We start from the raw sequence: 24227 nt of genomic DNA, 5'->3' as shown, positions 1-24227 counted from the left end.
CACATATTATACTAAAAATATATTATATTTCAATTCCATTTTTATTTTTCGTATTATATTTTTTATAATAACAACAAATGTATTCAAGTTATGAATAATAATATATAATGTAGTTACTTAAATCAAATACTTAAATACTTTTCGCTTCATCTAGAATCCCATATAAACTGTATGAAATTAGTGACTTATCGAAAAATAAGTGAATTTTTTAATATTATTTAAAATATATAAGGAACTGTATGCCGTTAAAAGTCGTCTAGACGATACAAACATACAATTACGACCAATATTTTATACAGCTCCGAATGCTACGCTGTATCTAAACGACTATTCCTGAAAAGTTCTTAAGTCTAGATAGAAGTAATAACGTCGATAAATAATCGAGGCAGATAGATACGGGCCCATATGAATCCTGCGTAAATATCCACATTGGTGATTTATACTTGAACTAAACGTATTTATTTATTATACGTATAAAATATATATGTGGTGTATATTGTTTCCCTCAAATATTGCACTTCAAACGTGAAATAGAGGTAATGATGATTTCCATAAAAAATATTTCAAAGCCAAATCATTTTTATAAGTCCCCACCCAAATGATGTCGCCTAAATTGCACCACACAGAATTTATTCAGTCTATTTCCGAAACAAATCTGCGGTCTTTTAATCACGAACAGAACACATCGGTTTGAAAGGGAAGCTACCGTGGATTTTTTTTCTTTTCCAACCCGATCTATTTTCTCTCTCACCCTTTCCCCACTCGCGTACCAGTCGCTGTTCGCCCGCGTGGATAAAATAAATTACCGGCAGTATATTCGGCACATATGTCGACGATGCGTTGAATAATTTTTACATCAGTATGGTTGAAAAATCATTCCTTTTCATAAAGAGACGGCATAGAACAAACGAGCCATTACTTGGATTAAAATGGCACCACTCCACCACACGATCGTCGTCATCGTCCTCGTCTTTCAATCCGGACCCACTACACTGGCAGAAAACTCCCAGTAGTCTCTGCCAATCCTCTCGTCATCACTCCCGTACCCAGTATATACATGCACACGTTCACATACAAGCGCGCGCGCGCACACACACACGCGCGCACACACACGCACGCACGCACACATATACATAAATATGTAGACAGGCATGTTTTCGGGTCGAGTGTATAATGTTGTATAATATGTATGCGGTATGAGCGTGTAATGTAAAACGAAATTGAGCGCATCATCCAACGTTAGAGAACCCGGGTCATAAAATATATTTGCAAGAAAAGAAATAAAATAGGTAAAAATAAAGGAAAAATAAAACGGAAACAAGTTCCCAAGCTCGGAAAAGAAAGAAATTAAAAAAAAACTAAGCCCGTAGTAGGGCGAAAAGTAATCCACAGTAGCTCCATTATCACATTACTTCAGTTCTTTTGTACGCGTTCGGTATCACACCGTGCCCGTAGGAAATTCAAATATTAACTATTCCACAGTCGCCTGAGAAAATTAACTATTTTTCATAAACAATAATAACCCCTCGGGCGTTGTTCAAGAACTTTTATACCGTATTTGTCGGGTACGTGGAGTGAAGACACGCATACACGGTGAGGTATGATTAATATTAATAATTGTTATAAATGCTTTAAATAGGAAGAATACTCGTAGAACAGGTAAATTACAAACGAATATAGCACATTCACGCTTTAGAAAAAGTTCAGTTAGACTACATTTTAACATTGAAAAAATCAAAAAATCTGGACTTAAGACTGTTTTTTGTATTTTTGTACATGCCTACTACTAAATGAATATACCATGGTGTACACAGATATTTGTAATTTTACATTATAATAAAAATTTATATAAATATTTATTATATAATTATATATATATATATATATATATATATAGTATATATAGTATATACTAGTATATATATATATACTAGCTAAACCGACAAACGTTGTTTCGTCATATAAATTATTACTAGAAAATATTTTGCTAGAAAAAAATAACTGATTTAATATAAGTGTATAAGTATATGGTATAAAAGTGAAAGGACCTCCTCACACGGGGATACTCAAAAGAAACTGCAATCGTCTAGGTACTAGAAGACTGGATGACTTGGCAACTTCAGTTGCCGGTTATCTTCACACATAGTATACTAAATTTTTTTTTCTAGTTTTTTAAACCAGTGTCGCCTTACCATTTCGACAGTACAGTTCAGTTTTTCATATTATATGTGTACATTGATATTTATGCAGTAAATAAATTAAAATAAATACATTTTTTATAATTTCTAGTAGTGATTCTGATAGGGACGAAGAAATCATTCTTTATCATTACTATAAACACCACTTAAACAAACGCAGAAGAAAATGTTGGATCAATTCTTATAGCTCGGGATACTTTTCTATTTGTTGCACAAATTTTATATTAAAATTTTGATCGATGTTATATTATTTTATTATGCACGAAATAAAAATTACCAAGCAACTCGATCGACCAAAGTAGCAAGGAGACCGGCATGTCTAGTCGCCAGTTGACTATTCGCGTCAGTTTATCAGTCGCGGCGACTTTAGTAACGCCGTCTGAATTACGTCATTCAAACACACACGAGCAGTCGCCTAGTCGCCTAGTCTCCTAGTACCTAGGCTATTGCAGTTTCTTTTGAGTATCCCCGTGTAAGGAGGGCCAAAGAGGTATAGAGTACTGTGAACGGTGACGAAATATAAAAATGAAAAAACATTTATTTTTTTAATAAATTATATTGACCCTTTAAAACTATATATATTTATATATATCGCTAATTATGACAATATTAGTAAAAAACAATATCAATCCCTTAATGCAACAGAGTGTACAATATTTTTTGTTATCTCATCTTTCACCAATACAAGCAAACTGGATGGTTCGAGAGCACGCCACATATAATTGTTAATGTAAAAACCATGATGTGCTCAAATCTAAGTTACAGACAGACATCGTTTGGCCTTGAGATTTATTGATAGTCATTGCAAATACCAACCTAATTAAAAATTGAAGGCGTTTAAATTGTATTGACACATATGTGGGTATAATAGGGATTCGTGGTAATAATATATTTTCACCTCGAAATTTGCCGTTTAAAATGATGATTTCGATAACATTTTTCATTAATTTTTTAATGACTAATCGCGTGTCATTGCACAACCGTAGTGGGTACAAATTACGAAGTAAAATAACCAGAGATCCAACCTTCAGTTGTAAATTATCCGGTGGCATGCCTGGTAAATCCAATGAGTTTAAAAACTCTGTTGGATAATTTACAGCTTCAGTAGCATCGCAAAACGTATCAATAGATTTGTATAAAACCAATTATCCTGGTAACAAATGCTGTATCTTGAAATTCAGTTCGTTTACGTTTGCATTTTTTTTCTGTTAAAATTGCTCTTTCTGCCAGCCATTCATGATTTGTGTGTTGCTTGTGTACATTGGGAAATATTTGGTCAATAAGAGCATCTTGCGAATCAATGATTGTGAAGAAATCGGTCGGTAATTTTATGCATCCCGTTTCATCTGTAGTAACTTTCCCATCACCGTTGTCTAACAATTGTTTTGAGAATCTTCCGCACGCAGCTTTTTTTGATTGAATCGCAAGTATCCAAATCGTTCGCTCCTTACATACATATCGACCAGAAATTGATGACAAAGCTCACAACATCGTAGAATAACGTTATCCTGATCACGTCTAATCATTAACCGATATGCATAATAATTTTTCGAACTAACATTCTTGTTTTTTTTTTTTTTTTTTGGCACCTGTTGCGGAATCTTGTTATTTAATATTTACACAATATATCGTCATTTAATAGCAAAAATAAAATGAATAATTTTTAAATAGTTTTTAATAGTTTTTTTAATAGTTTCATTTAATAATTCATTTTCAATTGCGTACTTATCGACCGGGTCAAAAATTATTAAATTAAACTACAATTTATTAAATAATAGCACTTAGGAATATAAAAAATAGATAAAACTCTATTCGCAGACCTACCAAACGTATATACAAAAAATCATTAAAATCGGTTAAGCCGTTTTTGAAGGAGTATGGTCACAAACACTGTGACACAAGATTTTTATAAATATAGATATCTCAATGAGTTTTCAATAAATTGTATTAGTTATTTAGTTAAGGATATTTTATAGTTTCGAATTATTTTAAATAAATTTATGTTATTTATAGGCGCTAGCAATTTTTGATTTTTTAAATAATAGAAACATTTTTTTTTTTTGTGAAAGTTTAAAATTAAAATGTTATCCTATATTATTAATAAATTTACTTATTTTACTGTAACAGCAGTTTTTAAAAATATAAACTGAGTCATCCGATCCATTTCATTGAAGACTGTTTTATCTTTAAAATTAAAATACCAATACAACACTACTATTCACTCATACCTGTATTTCGTCCAACTGTAGAGTCTCGACTTACCGAGGAGCTTGGTCCTTTTTTTTAATACTCGTATTATTACTATTATTATAATCACTTTTGTTATTATAATTATTTGTGACCAACAAAAGTAACTGATCCGTTATAACGAGATATTTTATTTTATAATATCATATGTAACGGGATTGTCGCCCATTACCTACCATTTCTCGTCTATATCTGTACTACAATAATTATATAATTGTTAAAAGACGAAAAATATACTCGTATATAATATAATAGCGATCAGAAAGATTTGTTCTTCCCTGTATTTTTTTTTTTTCATCGATGTCTTCGATGTGTAAATGAACTTTCTTTTTCCTCTACCGTTAGAATTACACTTAGTGTCCGACGATAATATGCTGTTATTATTAAAAAATGTTATAAGTTCATTATCGAGATGTCTAAAACGCCAACCATGATAGACCCGCCAGTGATTCAGCTTTTGGGCATCATCATCGACGAATCGAATGTGTGTATGTTATTCATATCTCATTAAATTTAAATATATATTCCTTTGTGGTAATTTACCGTTGATGTACATAAACATCAATAGCACCTCAAATGAGATTGTTTACTGCAACAATTAAAAATTTATCATTAATTATTTTCGCTGAATCTTATGCCATATAGTTTTTTTGATGATGCATTGTATTTGTAAATTTGATTAAACATATTAGATTTATTCATATTCCAATTTGTGTATTGTACTATCAAATACCCCGTGTGTTCTGACAAATGTTTCAACCATGCGTTGGTGAGTTATTGTTATTATTATTATTATAACTGTTTGACATAGATAATTATTATAGAATATACTTGGTTTTATACAACAACAATGATCACTATAGTTTAATATTTTCGGATTCATGTGTTATTCCGAATTATAATAATAATATTATGAATTAAGAAATTATATTTACATTACCATTCAACATAACTCAACAATCTGAGTGTATTGAAAATATGTAACCTTTAAATTAATTAAAAAATATACACTTTATATTAATTCAGAAATGTAAAAAATGTTATAAATATGTATTTTCAAAGAAATGTAAATAATCATAATTCTCCGTGCTTATGTACTTTGTAAATAAACAAACAACAATAGCTATCACTCAAAAATGTAGGGTATAACGAGGGTAAAAGTACAAGCCCTTTTATCTCGATACCAGACCTCACTGATTTACAAATAAGGTTACGAGTAAAAGTAACAAACCTCCGTCTAACCATTGATCACTGCTTTTGCGAGAACGACTGTCATTATTAATTTATTTGATTAATGTTTTAAATATTTTACTAAATTTTCTTATTACGTATTCTTATTATTGTGAACTTTCATCCTTTGAACAGTTAGGTTATAACACTTCAGAAGCCTGATCCAATAATTTATATTTGTTATTAAATCTAAACCACGGTATTTCGTCATGTACGTTTTATAGAAATCTACTCTCTTTTATTATAAACGAATTATACAATGCAAAATATTATGATTATAGAAATGTAATTATAAACAAAATATTTAACTATACATTTAGAAAAATATAACACTATCTATGAGACAAAAAAAAAAATAATAATAGGTACAACAATTTAATCAAAAATAGTATTATTGAACTGTACAAACAAAACTGTACACATTTGATTTAAATAGTAATTATTGAACTCAATATAAATAATAAAAATAAAATTTATAAATAATTGTAATTATACCGGTTGTAAATCGATTTTATTTAAATAGTATACTCCGATCGATATACACAATACTTAAATAAAATAAAGTTGTAGTATTGTTATTGTTTGGTATAGTTCGATAATTGACGAGAACTGTCTCAACTTTTCTAAAATATTCAAGGCGGACTTCGAGTACGGTCTCGTATCTATCATAGGTGTTGTCTTGAATATTCTAGAACAGACCTATCGTTTTACCTGCCATTTGACCCAGTGGTGACCAACTATAAATTCACGCCATCATCACCAGGTAAACACAGTTTATTTTAATCCGTTGTGTGATTATATTATTACTGTCGTGTTCGGTTTTTTTTTTTTTTTTGTATACATTGGTTGTTGCCACTTATGGATTATAATAAAGGTTTTATAATTTAATACAGTCCATTTTTTGTTCTTGATATTTTATATCCGGCACCAGTTGAAGCGTGGTTACCTCGACCAGTTTTGGATTCGGGACCTCGCTCAAACAGTTATTATTATTATTTTTTTTTTAATATTCATGTTGTTTTAATAAACATGAAGTAACTTAATTGGATATCTAGAAACACTCAACAAATCATTAAACCGATTTTTATACATGAAAGTATAGTATGACAAAATAACAATAACTACATTAACAAGAAATACTGACAATATATATTGTGGGCCATTGTGTATGACAAACAGCAGTAATCACAACATACCACTGTCTACAAAATGAACCTCCTTGATGAGGTAATATAATTATAATTGTATATGATTTCTTAAAATTGTAGTACAGTTATAGTAAAATAGTTACAATTAATAAACTAATTAGTTACTAGTTCTAGTATAAAATATGATCATATTCAACATTTTTAATCAATATAGCCTTTTCATACCTTAAGTAGATAAAAGAAATACAGTATAATCCATTTAAAATGCTCTCACTTATACATTTTCCTGCGTAATACGCTCATTTTCACGAGTCTCATGATTTTGAAAGCGGTTATCATGTAAATGACTCCAGATAATATAATAATTTGTATTCCTGGATAAGACGCTCTATGTCAATTATGTCATGTTGTATAAAATTAATAACCACAATATCAAATCAATGACGATGTTCAAAATCTAGAAGAGTTTTCTGGTTATGCAGAAATTGATGATGATATAGCTACGAGTAGCCTTGGAAGTATTGATCAGATAATTATTGATAACATTTCATCTGCTGATGTTAGTACCATAGAATAAGAAAGTGAAAAGGAGGAAGAGGATGATACGACACCAATTTTTCCTGTAACAAATGCACAAGATTATGTACACGAACTAAGACGAATAATTTATATATTTTGATAATGCAGATGAAACATTACAAAACCGTAATAAAGTTGAAAACTTCCTCTATTAAAAAAGTACTAAAAATTCAAAACAAAAATTGATCATTTTTTTGATGCAAAATAAAGTATGTGATTTATAGGTATGTGTATGTATAAATTTTAAAACAATATATAATTTAAATATTAATTTTAAATAATAAAAATAAAATTTAATAATACGTACCTATATATTTATTAGTATACACAGTGCCGGATTGAGACAATTGGTATTAGGAGTGCACATATTAATTCAGACCACCCACCTACATTTTAAATCACTACCACCAAGGGCGCCTGCAGAGGGAATAGGGACCATGCACCCCCCCACTATTTTTTGGTTACTATAAATGAAAAAAATCTGGGGAGGGGAAGTAAACAAATAATCAGTATATTATATTAGTTATAATTTCGAATGGTTATTATGTGCATTTTTACATTTGTCCCATAATATAAGTTAAGATTGGGGCTGACGTAAATAATACAATATAGGTAAGTATGCAACCAAAACTTGATAGGGGAAATGAAACAAAAGAACAATGTATTAGGGCAATTTAATTTATTCTTAATTATTTTTCACATAAAACAGTTTATATAATTATTCTTATATCAATAAATAATATGCTATTTAAAGTTTAAATTATGTATGTATGTTCATCGGTTTTATGTGTCCCATACCATAAATTACTTAAATTTAAATAAAATAAGTCTGTATAGTTCCAAAATTAACAATAAATATAAAATAAAAATTACTATATATAATAGTATACTTGTATATAATAATATCTATAAAATATATTATATAACAATCAAACAACGGGTTACCGTTACCGTAGCTATAATGGTAAAATTAAAAATTAAAAAATACAACAAATACATGTAGTTATATCAATCTTTTTTCTTAAAAATTGCTTAAATTTTAGTATAATCACTATTTTTAGTTCCAACATTAACAATAAATATAAAACAATAATTGCACGTTTTGAAATACCTAGGAATTATATATATAACAATAATACAGGAGATTACTTCCTACCTATAATAATAAAATAATAAATTAAAAATACAACGAATAATAAGAATGCTCGATATATTAGTAGTACCTGTGATCGTGATCGCACTGTATATTTACAATGATAACCACATTTTATTTATAAAAGTTAATACACGTCTCACGTCTTTGTTATTTTCGAATAATTTTTTTCCCTGACGATTGACACGTCTTCTTAATATATTTAAATAATACCATCTGTAGACTATACTAATATAATTAGCTCTTACAATTGACTATAGCATTCTGATTCTATAAGTATAATGTTTTAATACAATCATAGTCCATAAACATGCTAGTAGTATTAAGTATTAATGATAACAGTTTTCCAAAAATGTACAATAATACGGCTGCATCCGAGTTGCGGTCAGAGACGATTTTTGAGATAGGCACATATAACAGTTGCGATCGTATACCTTTTACTTATCTGTAAAGTTTATATATAAAATAAATAAAATTGTATAGTCCAATAGTATAGTGTCATACATATAAATTTTGTATGAGGGGGGGGGGGGTCAGTTGCAAACAAATTATTATGGAAGGAAAACTCCTAAATCAAAGTAATTTCATATTTAAATAACAAACCATAATATATATAGAATGTGTCAAAATAATAATTTACAATAAATCCTTGCAATATGTTTTTGTTTACTTAGAATTTCCTTACATTAAGAACGCTATTTTATACAATTTTTAAAAGACCTTTGGGGGGGGGGGGGGGTCTGATACCCACATCACCCCCTTTTATACGTACGGAAAAAGGTTAGTAACAGTGTTAAACGTAAAGCAGAGGAACATTTGAGCGAACGTCCCACCAAAATTATTCATTCTGAGATGTCAAGTACAGTTCTCAGTATACTGGGATCAAATGGCGTTATATTGATCAGAAAAAATATACACACTGCAAGAATAAATATTCTCCCGAAGTTGCCGCGTGACTTTTCACAATTACATTTGGCGCTTCCTAACGTAATTAATGAAATACGAACTAAAAATAATAAAAATTGGATTTTTATAAACGATGTTCAGAACAATATAATATCTTTTACGAATCAGATAAACCTTAATTTTTTGAAACAATGTGATTCAATTTTTACTGACGGTACTTTTTCATGTTGCCATTTTCCTTTTAAAAAATTGTTTACAAAAACAATAGCAGCTCATACATACCTTTGTTTTTTCGTTATTGCCTAGTAAATTGCCTTGTAATGCATACTAGACTGTATTAGACCACCTCAAAGGCTGTTTGTCTGACTATATTCCAAATAAAGTCTTCAGTGATTTCGAACCAATACATTAAAAATATTGTAGACAGTCCTAAGTCTGGTTATAAAATGGAAAGGAAATTGTTGAAATTTTTTTGTAAATAAAATAGCATGGTATACGAGTATACCATATATACTAGATATATATTTTGAGTGACCGCAACTAAAATGTAACCTTTTTGTTGGGTGACCGCAGCTAGTATACATCGAAAAATACACCCACCCCATATTTTCGGGAATGCAGTACACCTCTTGTAATTACGGCCTTTGAGTATACATGTAAATATAATATAAATACAATTATAATAATAAATTCATAATCTAATGTACAATTTTATTTGTCAATTTTCAGATATTCCACATAATACGATTTATTGTTTAATACATTTTTTTTTTTACTTGGTCCCTTGAAAATCATCTTAAATTGTATAATTGTTGACATTTTAATTTCTATAAAATTATAAAATAAATATAAAAAAAATAACTATTACATTATAGTCGTATTTTTTTTTACAATGATGGTACATTTGTATAAATAACTGATACAACTTAAAAATAAAAGAAAAAAAAATATACTTAAACAATATAATATATTATATTTATGTACATATATTCTACAGAATATCACGATAAGCCATCATGTATATGTATTGAAACTATTATTAAACTTTAACTACTCGTATTTAGAACGAAATCACGTATTGCAAACACAAAAATATCCATGAATATTAAAAATATTTATCTATAAAAACGTAGGTTTTTGAATTTATGAAACGCAATTATTTATTCTTAATACTTTACTTAAAGCAAAGTCAAGAATGATAAGATATATTTTTATATCCCAAGTACTCTTTGGAGAATAGGTAGTTTTGAATGCTAGAAGCTATAACGATAACAGTTTTAAACAATAATAAAAAAAAATACCAGTCATCGTATTATAAGGTCCAGAAGAATCGTCATTTTAAAAGACGTTGATTAAAATCTAAAATACAGTTGTGTATAAAACTGTCATGGAAATTCGGTATTAACCCATTTTCTGTTCAACGTTTCGTTTTGAATAAGTATCACGTACTGTTAATAACATATACGTAAATATAATTTACAGTGAGAACATCTCAATGCGATCGCTATAATAGTAAATTGAATTCAATGTTTATTGAAACCATTTTAGTAATACGTAGACTCAATTGTATGTTTACCAAAGAAAACTTGTCACGATATTAAACAAGTCGAGAACACAGCAAATATCACAAGTATTTTTGTATGACGAATCTTGAATATTTCATCAAAAGACACGCTGGAAATAAGAAATTATGGTAAACGTGATGTAGTTCATACATTCGTAAGACATTTAAATTTTTAGATTATAAATACTACCTGACCGTATTTTAAAAGATTGCGAATATTTTATAATATTTATAATATTTCAAAATAATTTACAAATGTATACAAATACATACCACAGGAGAGCCCAGTCAAAAATTGATGGTTATACTTTAACTATAAAGTTTTCATATTTTATTATTTTTTTTTTTTACTTAATTTATCTATAATTAATAATGAAGCTCGACTTATAACGATATCGAGAGTTTAAATAATTTGAAACTTCCAAAATGTTGTGAATAATAATTTTAATATATGCAGCCATGTATATATAAAGCGATGCAATGGATTCTGGCATATCGGATGAGTAAACGAAATAACTTATTACTTATACGTTTTAAGACAGTTATTATAAATTTCAATAATCAGTCTTCAAATATAAATATATTATAGTAATAAACTGTTTTTCAGACATGATATTGATTGATTAAACTCGCAATCATTTAAGTGAACTACTTTACGGCCTCAAGTTCATCGACATTCAGCAACTTTAGTAAGTATACTTATATATTGTAACTCGAAACCACATAAAATCGATTATGATGTTTTAATTAACGAAAATATATATTCGGTTCGTTTGAATAATGTCCGTCAAAAGTTGTATAATACTGTGTATAATAGCCATTTATGGAACTTTTAGATAACGGAGTAGTTTGGTCGCTAGATCTGTACATCATTTCAGTTTTAGGCATGTTGAGTAGGATTTACTGGAGGACCGATCGGACGTCGTTAAGTGATTAATGAACCAATATGGTGTCGAAATCTTTCAAACGAAGCATTGTTTCATTTTCAGTAAGAGTATTCGAGTATTTGCCAAACGTGTTGCGTATAAAACTTTTGGAGGACTTGGGAGGGAAACATTTCTATTTTATTAGGGTGCGATACTTTTGCCGATCCTAAAGTTATGTAAGTGTTAGAGCAATGTCTATCCGGTCGACATTCTGATCGACGTAAAATATAAATCAGCTAGCTACAGTGCGTGGAATTTTTTCTAGTCCGTCAACCGTAAAAACTGGCTTACGCTTATTCAAACGTGAAAATATTTTTGAAAATATGTTTCACGTAATTTAAGTCGATTACGAAGCGAATTTTAATTATAGTAATTATAACGCTGTACTGTGTACTACAGTTTTGATGGATTTAAAAAACAAACGTGGTGTCTGTAATCGTAGTTGGACATGACGGACGGCTATGGTTTGTTAATTAACACTTAATAACGTCTGATTAAACTAACCCTCAACATACTACACGCACTGAAGTATATAAAATCCGTACACACATCATTCACACTCGTATGGACTGATTTCCAATAGGAGTTTTATAATAAACACTTGGCTAGCCGGTTCGGTCGTCACGCGGATGTTGTGCGTACGCGTAAATTAAATTATCTATTTTCGTAGTAAAAATATTGATTTGATAAAATAAAATTAAAGAACCCATAACATTTGATACGCTCGTCATCCGCGATCTATGGACGTACGTTAAAATGTAGTCAATCACTAATTTTTATTCGTTCCTTTCCCCCCCCCCCTTCAATCCACAGTTCTTTGCACGGACATACCTAATAACTCATACAAAATAATAAAAATAACCAACTCTCATAATCATGAAGAGTATTATAATCAACGATAATAAGCAAACGAGTTCTGACACTAGGGATTTTCGTCACAGGTAGCCAAAATATATGTGTGTAATCGAGTAGTGCATTTTTGCGCAAACGAGTTGTAGCCAATGTTACATATTCTTATCATTATAAATTTTAATACAAATAGATGATTCCACTTACATGTTGTTGCTAATTTTTGACTGAACAACTCTTTCCGTGATCTCCTATAATAAAGAATAAACTAATTTAATTTTTCATAAATAAATAAATATATATATATATTTTACTTGTAGGTAAAAAACGTACCTTTCGTTTCAAGTATTTCTTTTTCTTTTTCAAAAATATTGGCCCAGCAAGTTTTCATGTAACATCTAACTAAAAACATATTTAAAACCATAAAAAGCAACATCGTTTTACCTTTTTTGCTTACAACAAATTCCATTTTAAGAACAGTATTAAGTGTTGTTAGTTTGGTGACAAACAGAACAGATACTGAATCGAAATATAAAAATTTAACATTTGTCAGATAATTATTGCGTGCGAATTATCAATAAACTATGTATAATACAACGTATGCTTCCTTCCGTTAACGAAGATTATCGGTGTACACGTTACAAATGGCGTTTTAACCACTGCAAATGTTCAATATGGCTTAAACATTAAAACCAATGGTTTCCAAAATTATTTTGGCGGAAACAGGTAACTAACTTCCCTACGCACAACCGTTGTCATCGCGCTAAACCCGTAAACATTGTGGGGCACGTGCGTGTCGAAACTTATCCCGTGATTCCCATCGATTATCGGCTGGCCTCCATCGGGCAGTGGTCTTCGAACCGGGCGAGCAGAGCGACCAGTGTCCGGGCGCATAGCGATATTTGAAAAAAAAAAAAAAAAAAACTAACAATAATCAAACGAGCGGTTGGAAGGTTTCGAGACCGCGGGACTACTACTGCGTCTGCTGGTCCCGTCTTCCGTCGTCGTGTCACGATTTTAGCCGGATGTCTCGTCACCGGCCGTCCGTCTCCGACCAACAGCTGTTATGGACGCGACCGCGGCCACCGGTGTTCGGCGACCGCACGCTCTGGTTCCGGTGCGCAATGACCGCCGTGGCGATCGGCTACACGGCCGGTTACTACGCGTCCACCGGCGGGCCGCAGTGGGTGCCGGACACGGACTACCTACACTGGTCCACCGACGTTCCGGCCGTGACCGTGTGCCCGGCGGCTCGTCCGCGTTCGCACAGGTTTGTCGCGCGCGCGCCACTTCTTTTTCGCCCTGGAACACGTTTTCGACCGCGCGATCGTTTCTCGCCCCCGTAGGTTCACGTTTTTTTTTTTGGTTTTTCGTTTTAACCCGATGTCGTCAACGCGATAACGAAATGTCGATTCGATGCGTAAGCAAATGGTAACGACCGGAACACATCTTCGAAACCGATTTTTACCATTCGTTCGTCAGATCAAATAAATTAACGTCCTCTTTCTCTACGCCTACATACGTCGAACATAAACAACGCGTGTTATTGTAAATCGCAAAACGTTTCGAATCGACCGTAAATATATGGTTTCCAGTTAAATGTTTTCGTCCTAGGGGACGAGACAAAGGAATTCTCCACGCTTCACTCTTGCTACAGCACAAAGCGAATCGTAGTCAACGCAGTTTCGGTCCACGCCCGTTAGTCCGTGTCGGTGCATTTGATCTGTGTCCCGAACACCGGTGGTTAATCAAATATGAATTTGAGTTGGGTCCCAAGTTCAAATTCTTTTGTAATCCCTAAAAAATGGGTTTCCAAGTTAAAAATCATAATTTTGTTTTCATTTTTTTTTTTTTTTATTCAAGTACAAGCTTAGGTATATATTACAAATACAAATATATAAAATAATATATTTAATACATTTTTAATTTGGCATAGACTTTATTACAGAACCATTTTATATTTATTACAATAATTCATTAATGTTTTCAAATATACGTATAAATAAAAATAACAGCAATATAAAACACACTCATGATCAAAGTTTCTAACCGATATTTAATTATATTTTTGTATTAATATATTGATTATTTATTTTTTTTTTAATTGGTTAACATCATAATTGTTTTTTAAATAAAAATAATGAGAATCATAAAATAAAATAAATAATATAGATGGACAAATTTCCAGAAGGTTATCAAGTAGTTTATACAATTTATTTAATTTAAAATAATGCAGTCAACACCTTTTTTCATTATTATTCCTATATTTTTAAAAAGTAAATATTTTTTCATTCTAAACACATTTTTAGTATAAATATATTACTATGATAAATGAAGATATTTTTGAACAACTAAACTGAACAAAAAACTAGAACTCAAATAAAATAATTTGTATTAAAAATCAAATGTTCTACTATCACAGAATATTGATAACATTAATGACATAATATTAATAATCGGTATACTACAATAGACGCCGCTTATAAGACTCACGGATTAAGGTTCAGTCGCTTATTAGACTCAAAATAATTTAGAATGATCTGGACATATCCAAATACATTAAAAAAAAAAATCGGTTATAAGACTCAAATTTCGTAAAATAAATAGTAGAAAATAAAGTTTTTTGGTTATAATTAAGAAATAAATTGTTATTGCAAAATTAAATAATATTCGTGTTGATTATTTCTAGTTTCTGTTAGTACTTTATAAATAAAGACCGGATATAATTGCATTAAAAACATCTTAAAATTGCACTAAAATGATGCCAAAGTTACAATGAAAATTTATCAAAATTGCAATGAAATACATTAAAATTACATAGTAAAATCATATCAAATATATAATCATTAATTACTTACTTAAATAATATTATAGTTATAGTTATATTTTTTATGTAAAATCACTTTGGAAACAGTAATTTGTATATTTTATCACGTGAAGTATACAAAAATTACAATAATTGTGAAAAATTGTAAAATCGTTGAAAATTGCAAAAAATTGCATTATTAAATTAAATAGGATTACTGTAATTAATTTGATTCGTATACATATTTGATCAGATTTGATTTACTGGGTATCAATTAAAGTTGTAATATCAATTAAATCTGCTCTTTACTCAATTAAAATTAATAATATTTAATGAGTTTGACTGTAAATATAAGTATATATATTTATAATATACATTCTAGTATACCTATTGCGAAAATTCACAATATATAATTTATTTAGATGATAAAAAGTATAGGTGCAATCGAATCAATGCATAAATACATTTTAACAATCAATAAAAGACTATAATATCGAAAATTGAAAGATATCGGAACGACAGTGAGTGTTTATTAAAATATATGTTCTGCAGCATTAGGATAGACTATGTATGAGAGGGTGTAATTATTACATAAAATCATTTTACAGTGCTTCTTTCCAGACAATATTATAAGTAATTATATTATTATTGTTTATGAGTTGTTTGTTGTTATATCACTGGGTAAGAGCTAATGAGAAAGCGATATTTGAAAAAAATTAAAAGTAAAGTTGATTGTACACACATACATTTCCTCAAACTCAACGAATTTAAGCATTTAATATCTCAAAAGAAAGAGCTGAGTGTTCTGAGAGTGAAACGATCAAGTTCTATTCATTATAAGAGCAGCTATGAAATTTCAAATGTTGCTTGAGTGAATGTTTTCCAAAAGAAATGTACAGGGAAGAATCACGTTGGTGGGAGTTGAGTACATTTCAATGATTAATGATATATGTGTCTAAATACCTTCCATTAAAAAAAAAAAAAAATGTAGGAAATCGTCTGGTTAGAACGGCCAGATGGACTAATTTAATTTTCATACATTTTTTTTAATAAATAAGATAAGTAAATATACTATAATCACGCTCTAATTTTGTTTACAATACTTACTACACTTATTGTATAAATACATTAAGTTTATCACCGCTTAAGTAGTTATCACGAATAATATGTATTTATATCATTGCAATATTATGTACTTATAATATACAGTCATGTGTAGAATGTTTGATTTTTTTCAAAGCTTAAAAATGTAATAAATCAAGTCATCCAGTATAACTGCAAGGAATTTAAATCATTCATTCAAACAAATTTGTAAGCATGTAAATTATTTAATCTTATTCCAAATCTGTACGAATGTATTCTCTGTTCTAAATTTTCTTAATTTGCTATATAAGTTGAATATTTATAGGTCTGTAACGTACTGCATAACCGGTGGCATGCTACAGGTCAAACGAATTGAACAATTTAAATTCATTTAAATTGTTTAACGATTTGTATAACACACGTGTATACTGAATAGTTATGCATTTGATTTATGTTATCCGATTTAATTTTGCAAAGTGCATTCTGATATAAATAATATACTCATATTTGTATAAATCAAAATTTGATTTTGGTAATAAAATATTAACCACGTTTATATAAGCTGTTTTAATTTAGAACGAATAAGACAACTAAAATTATTCAAAATTTGTCAGTACAATCGTAGCTTGATATTTCAATAAAGCATATCGGTTGTTACTTATCTTATCATTCAATAGTATGTCAAATGCATTTGGTGTTAAATAATGCATACTAGTGTAGTAATTTGTTAATCTAATAATGAATATACTTTTTTAATAAACTTATATTATGTACTAGTTAAACAGAGAAAATGTTATAAATAAAATAAACTTTGTATATTTGAAAATGTTGAATTTAAATACACTTGAATACATTTGACTAACCTGGAAATGTATATTTATTCAGAAATATTTATAGAAATGAAAAATAATTAAAACTATTATTTATTGCTTCTCTAATGTAATGCAAATCATGAACCATTGTTCAAAATACATAATATTATTAATCTCGGTCATTATATTAAAGTAAAAACCACGCGTGTGTTGAAGAAATAATAATAATAAAAAAAAAAAATTCAACAAGTTTTGAGAAAATAATATATATTATTTATTTTCAAACGGTCAATGCTATTATTATATTTCTTGTTTAAAATCTTATAATCGAATTACTAAACTATGTATATTTATATTGATCTGATATACTGTCTTTAGGAAATCCATGCAATGAGCAATTCACGTTCTGATATATGATACATGATGTACATAAATACATATACGATATATTTATTGTTTATCTTTATATTTTTATGCTCACGTGAAAATTTTTTGAAACTATATGTTCCATTCATTTTGTCGGCAGTAAATGCATAAAATGTTTGACAACATTTGTGTGATTATGATATTCCTGGAAACTCTTTGTATTAAAGTGTTTCTCATCAGTTAAACAACACACATCACTTTTTTTCACTTTTACGACACGTACGTACTTATCGATTTATCAATGCATGAGATTCCAAAGGAAATAAATAAAATATATAAAATCATCATTTTTTCAATAATTTTGAACGGTTGAATTTCCTTTTGCAATCAAAAATGCTAAATAACATCACGGTTCCGTACGGGTATAAATATTAATTTTTATTTTTCAATACGGTGTCATGATCGATGTATAATATGCATATGCATATTTTTCGTACATTAACATACATGTATTATGTATTTTAGTTTCAATGTAAATACCTCAAGATAATAAAATGCGTAATATATTTATAAAACATATAGCTGTATACGCCGCGCGTTGAGAGAAATCCAGCGGGTATAGAAAATAAATGATACATTTGATTAAAAAACAAATTACTTTTTCACACTCCGTAATTATTAAAATATTATTTCAATAATATTATTCTTGTAATTTATTAAACGCTATTGTATTCCGTAATATTGACACTCGATAAATTAAATCAGTTATAAATGATTTCTATGCATTTACAACGATTTTCCACAGCGTTAATTTTTTTTCACCCCTATAAAGTAAGATTTATTACATAATATTTTCAACAATGAAAACAACAATTAATTAAAATTTACGAAACAGAAAATAATAAACAACTTTTGAGTTTCAAGTAAAATATTACAGCCACACGGTTATCACTATGTGTATCCATACAATTCAAAAACAACTCACCGACTTACTAATCAGCGTAAAACCAAAACCACCATACCGATTTATTTGAAATGTTGAAAGAATTTATTTATTCATTGGAATATGCGTGTTAAGAATTGATTATTCAAATATCGTTCAGTTTTGGGCCCAGGTTGGATGTACGTATTTTATCAGTTTTGGTTACTTAAAACAATGATTTTCTTGTGTAATATGTTGGTTTTAATGATTACCGTTAGGAGTATATGTAAAATAAAATATTATAAATAAATAAATATGAGTAGCACTAGATATGACGATTACAACGATCGCACACTATTTTTAAGCCTTATTTTTTTATTTTTTTTTATATCAAAATTATTAATTGTGTTAATTTAAAATGATAAGATATTTCCTGGGTAAGGACGGGTGATTCAGCTAGTTGTATATAATTCTATTTTTATATAAATTTATATGATTAAAATATTATGCTTTCAATATATTCATAATAAAGGATGTTTTTTTCTTATTCTGTGATTTAAGGTTTTGAGTGAGAAAACTGCATCGATGATTGAACATAATGTCAAGTCATTCTTGTTTTTATCAATAGTTTTTCTTATATTTAAAAAAAAAAAATAGGAAATAAAGTTAAATGCCATTTGGTGATTGGTTATATTTCCTTTGATATAATAAGTTTATATATTTTTCGGCTTCAAAAATTAATGCAAGGATAATGTCTACTTTACTTAATATTGAAAAATTAGAAGATTTACTAGATTTAACTCGGTAAATATGTTTTCAAATATTTTAAAGACTTAAAAAAGTAATACTTATTATCATTCCAAATACTAACAAATATTTTTCTTTTTTAATCTTTTAAGTGTAATATTTTTTGTTGAAATATTTCCAGATAAAATAGATAATTGGTTTCGGACCTTGTTTTGGTTATTTGAATACAATTATAACATTTTTTGTTTTTCGTGATGTATTTTCATAACAATGATATAAATAGATATGCCTTGAAATTATTTTTTGAATAAGAATTATTGTCACTGTATTCAAGTGTATATAAAAATACAATCCAGACAACAAATAACAAACACCTGAGTTTTACTGATTTTCCATTTTATTTTACTTCTTTGTACAATTAAATAACATACAAATAATCATACATAACTTATACAAAAATACTGATATTATTTAAAACATTCATCAAAATAATCACAAATAAACCTTTTTAGAGAATCTTTTTAATTATTTCGTGTTGTGTGCGAAATAAAACATGGAAGTTCAAATTCAAATATTCATGTTACCATATATTAAATTATATTATTTCGATGCAAACACTTAAAAAAAAACGAATGTGTGATAATTTTAAATTATGAATGTTTTATAAACGTTAAAAGTTAAGAGTACGACAGCATTATCATCAATATTTACGATTAATTAGTTGTTTTTGTTTTTTCATATGTAGAATATTCAATACTACCAATATATAAAATAAAATAATATCGACTGATGTAACTTTTGAAAATGTGATGATTTATATTCACGTTCAAGTGAAAAAAATAATTAACATTACTATTGATTAAATTCTCTAAAACGACCAAAGAACATGCATTTTTTTTCAATTACCCTCTCTCCCACGGTAAGGGGTCATGTGTTCGAAAATCATGTGTTCGAATGCCGAATGTACGAACTTCAAGTGACCGAAAAATTGTCTGTTCGAAAGACTGTGTGTACGAAAGGTCGTATGTTCGAAATTATTGATAAACGAAACAAAACGAAAATAACATTATAATTGCGTTTTCATAATATTGGATTTCACACAATTTAATCTTTACTGATAAAGTATTACAGATATTCTCGACGGTTTTTTTTTGTCTGTTATCTGTCAGTACGGCTTGATACATCATTACAAAAGTGTCAAACACAATTTCGTTTAAATTTTGTTTTCAAATAATATTTTATAAATTTGTCTAAGTGATTTTTCTTTTTTAAATGGCAAGTTTAAAGACGTTTAAAAGTATACACGGCAAGGAAATGTTACTTGTAAATAATTATGAATTCATGCTTGATAAGATACGACTGCGAATACGTGATTAAAATAATATATATTATTGGAAATGTACAAAACGATGTGGAGCAACATTTCGGACAATATTTGACCACGGTAAACATAAACAAGACGATTGTTCTATTTTTAATGATCATTACCACGCACCAGATACAGTTAAAATTCAATGCAAAATTTTAAAAAATAAAATTAAAAAATGTGCTCAAGCTTCACAAGACGCACCAAATCAAATATATCTGAATGAAATTGCAAATTGCAATGTCATAATTTCATCTCAAGAAACTAAAAACGCATCTAAGCAAATCGTAAAAAGGCAGAGAAAAGAAAAAGAACTAGAACCAGTTTCACTAAATTTTATACCTCCCTCGGAACTTCAAAATACAATTTCAGGACAACCTTTCTTTTTGAAAAATGTAATCGAAGGAAATAATAAATTTATGATTTTCACAACAGTTCAGAATTTTATATACTTGAGAGAATCACATTTTTGACTCGCTAATGGAACATTCAAGGCTTGTCCTGGAATTTTTAAACAGATATTTACAATACATGGGTCAATTTCACGAGGTATCAATAACAACATTTGTGTACCATTGCTATACGTGTTGATGACCAACCAAACTGAAGATGATTATAAAACAGTGCTAAATGTGTTTAATAATTTTGCGATTGAAAATAATATTAATTTCGAAAACAATAATGAACTTGAAATAATAACGGACTTTGAAAAAGCTTCAATCAACGCGATCAATGATGTCTTTCCATTTGTAACGCATTCTGTTTGTTTTTTTCATTTTTGTCAAAATATCTGGCGTCATATTTAAAAAGAAGGGCTATCTACAAAGTACATGGAAGACCCGGAATTTAATTTGATCTGTCGGTATTTGCCTGCTTATTCTTTTCTCCCAGTAAACAAAGTACGTATTAAAAAAAAATACATAACACTTACCTTTTTTTATTTTATTACTATCTAATATTTCAGAGTCATGTAATCTTATTGCAACTTTTAAAATATACTGTTATATTTTTTTTAGGTAATCGAAGGTTGGGAAATTGTGAAATTATTATTTAGTGACAACGAAAGAGTACAAGCACTTTTAGAATATTTCGAAAATACTTACATTTATGGTAAACCAGCTATGAGACTACGCGGACGTATAAAACCTCAACAACACCCTCCCTTATTTCCAATTGACATGTGATCAGTAGCTTCAAGAGTTGATTAAAATGTGCCAAGAACAACAAATATTGCTGAATCATGGCACAGTCGACTTAATAGGTAGGAACAATGTATCAATAGTCATAACATAATTTGTTGCAAAATGAACGTTATAACGTGGTTATAATATAAAAAAAATGTTTATAGATTAGTATCCAAACAACCAGGAGTTTACAAATTAATGAGATAATTCCGAAAAATTCAGAATGAAACTGAAAACTCTATAGAACAAATAATTCAAGGCAGAACAAGTAAGAAAAGAAAAACATGCAATGAAGAACGGGAACAACGAATTAAAAATTTAGTTTTAAGACTAAAAAATTCAGAAATAAATATCATTGAGTTTTTACGAGGAATATCATACAATTTAAGTTTTTAGTTTTTTTTTTTTATTTAACATTTACATTTATTGACTTATTTATCTTACGAAATTTTATATTTTTAAATTAAATTTTTTTCACAGACAATCGAATCAACGAATAATAAATATTATGGTAAAATTGATGTTGTTTTCGTTTATCGATAATTTCGAACATACGACCTTTTGTACACAAAGTCTTTCGAATAGACAATCATTCGTACACTTGAAGTTCGGACATATGGCATTCGAACACATGATTTTCGAACATATGACACGCTACCCTCTCCCACACTTATGAGACTTTTTCTTTGTTTTTTTTTTTTTTAATTTTTAAAAACTGTGCCAAAATACTAATTATAATTTTATTGAAAAATAATATGCCATTATTTATATATTGTACAATAAATATTTTTATGTATCATGTTTTCATAAAAACGATTTATGTTGGTAGAAAAGTATTGCCTGATAGACTTACTTTCATTCAAGCGATTTAAAATTCAAAGTAAAAATATTATCAAAGAAATAATTAAAAAAAAAAATTGCCAAAAACATTGGCATTTAATTCATGATATTATATACTGAGTAAAAGAAAATATAAATTATAAAAATATAATACATACATATATATATATATATATAAACAAAATTACATGAAAATACATACATTTAAAGTATTAACACCATAAAACTAACCAAAAAAAGGATAATTTAAAACAAAAAACCAATTTCTTAGAACATAATTGGAAACACTGTTTCCCAAGACAAACTGAAAAAAAATCTCTACAATTAAACGCAATAAATCATTATGAGCATAATTTATCTTGTTTTTTAAAAAGCAATATTATCAAAATACACAGACGGTTAAGAAACACTAGAGTATATATGTATATAAATATAACATTTTTATTTTTTTTTGAAAATATACGTTTATATGTATATTTATACGTATATGATTCTTTAAATTATATTTGCATAAACATTATATTGTAATTAATTATGTGCTAATAATATAGTTAATGAAAAATAAAATTATAAAATGCATAAATTTAAATAAACGAAAAAGTCTAAAAATATTATATTTTTGTTTATCTCCTTCAAGTTATATGATTATGTTTTTTTTTTTTTTTTGTATAATTACAGCAATTCGAAAAGAATACAATATTAACGTACTTTTGGCATAAAATATACATTACAAAAACATCAACAAATTTGTAAAATGTCATTATTACTTACTGTAACCATATAATGGTTTTATACCTGTATATTAAAAATTCAGTTTTCCGATAAAAATATATTACAAAACATATTTACTTTAAATTTTATGTTGAAAAGTTTGAAGTATATTTTTTTTTTACCTTATTATCTTACGCTCCTTTACTGACCTACTGTAATTATTATTTTTTAAGTTTAATGTAAACTTAAATTTTCAAAAAGTTCTAAAAGTAAATAAAATCACTGTGGATGCCATGGCAAATTCAATTTCAACATCAAAGTAGAACTTGAGACGTGCATTTCAGTCATTAAGTAGATTTTCTGCAATCAATATTATTTTTTATTAACAAAAACATTTATCTTGTTAACAAAAATAACAATAATTTTTTTTCTAAAAAAATATGAACACATAAATTTATAAATAAATTTAAGCGTTTGTTTGTTTCACATAATATTATACTTGGGCAACACTTGGGCATATTTCACAGCCGAGTCAAAATAACTGTTGAAGTATGATAACTTTTTTTTTATTAAATATTATAACATGAAAT

At 28.3% G+C, this 24227-nt stretch overlaps 1 protein-coding gene and 1 long non-coding RNA gene across 2 annotated transcripts in view; both read left to right on the top strand.

Moving 5' to 3' along the window:
* The first annotated feature begins 13138 nt into the window (after positions 1 to 13138).
* Positions 13139 to 24227, top strand: part of LOC112679641 — a 35482-nt gene continuing 24393 nt past the window's right edge. Inside the window, exon 1 of the mRNA XM_025549530.1 lies at positions 13139 to 14070. Coding sequence (XP_025405315.1) covers positions 13826 to 14070 — 245 coding nt within the window. The 5' untranslated portion in view covers positions 13139 to 13825. The remainder of the gene's footprint in view (positions 14071 to 24227) is intronic.
* Positions 20739 to 22530, top strand: LOC112679659. The gene is made up of 3 exons (XR_003148235.1): positions 20739 to 21801; positions 21919 to 22163; positions 22251 to 22530. It is a non-coding gene; the product is annotated as an uncharacterized LOC112679659 (long non-coding RNA).

The sequence above is a fragment of the Sipha flava genome, unplaced genomic scaffold (genome assembly GCF_003268045.1).
Source record: "Sipha flava isolate LNK unplaced genomic scaffold, YSA_version1 165_pilon_pilon, whole genome shotgun sequence".
Classification (NCBI taxonomy): domain Eukaryota; kingdom Metazoa; phylum Arthropoda; class Insecta; order Hemiptera; family Aphididae; genus Sipha; species Sipha flava.
The sequence above is the reverse complement of the archived record's forward strand: the minus strand, read 5'-3'. Positions and strand labels throughout refer to the sequence as shown.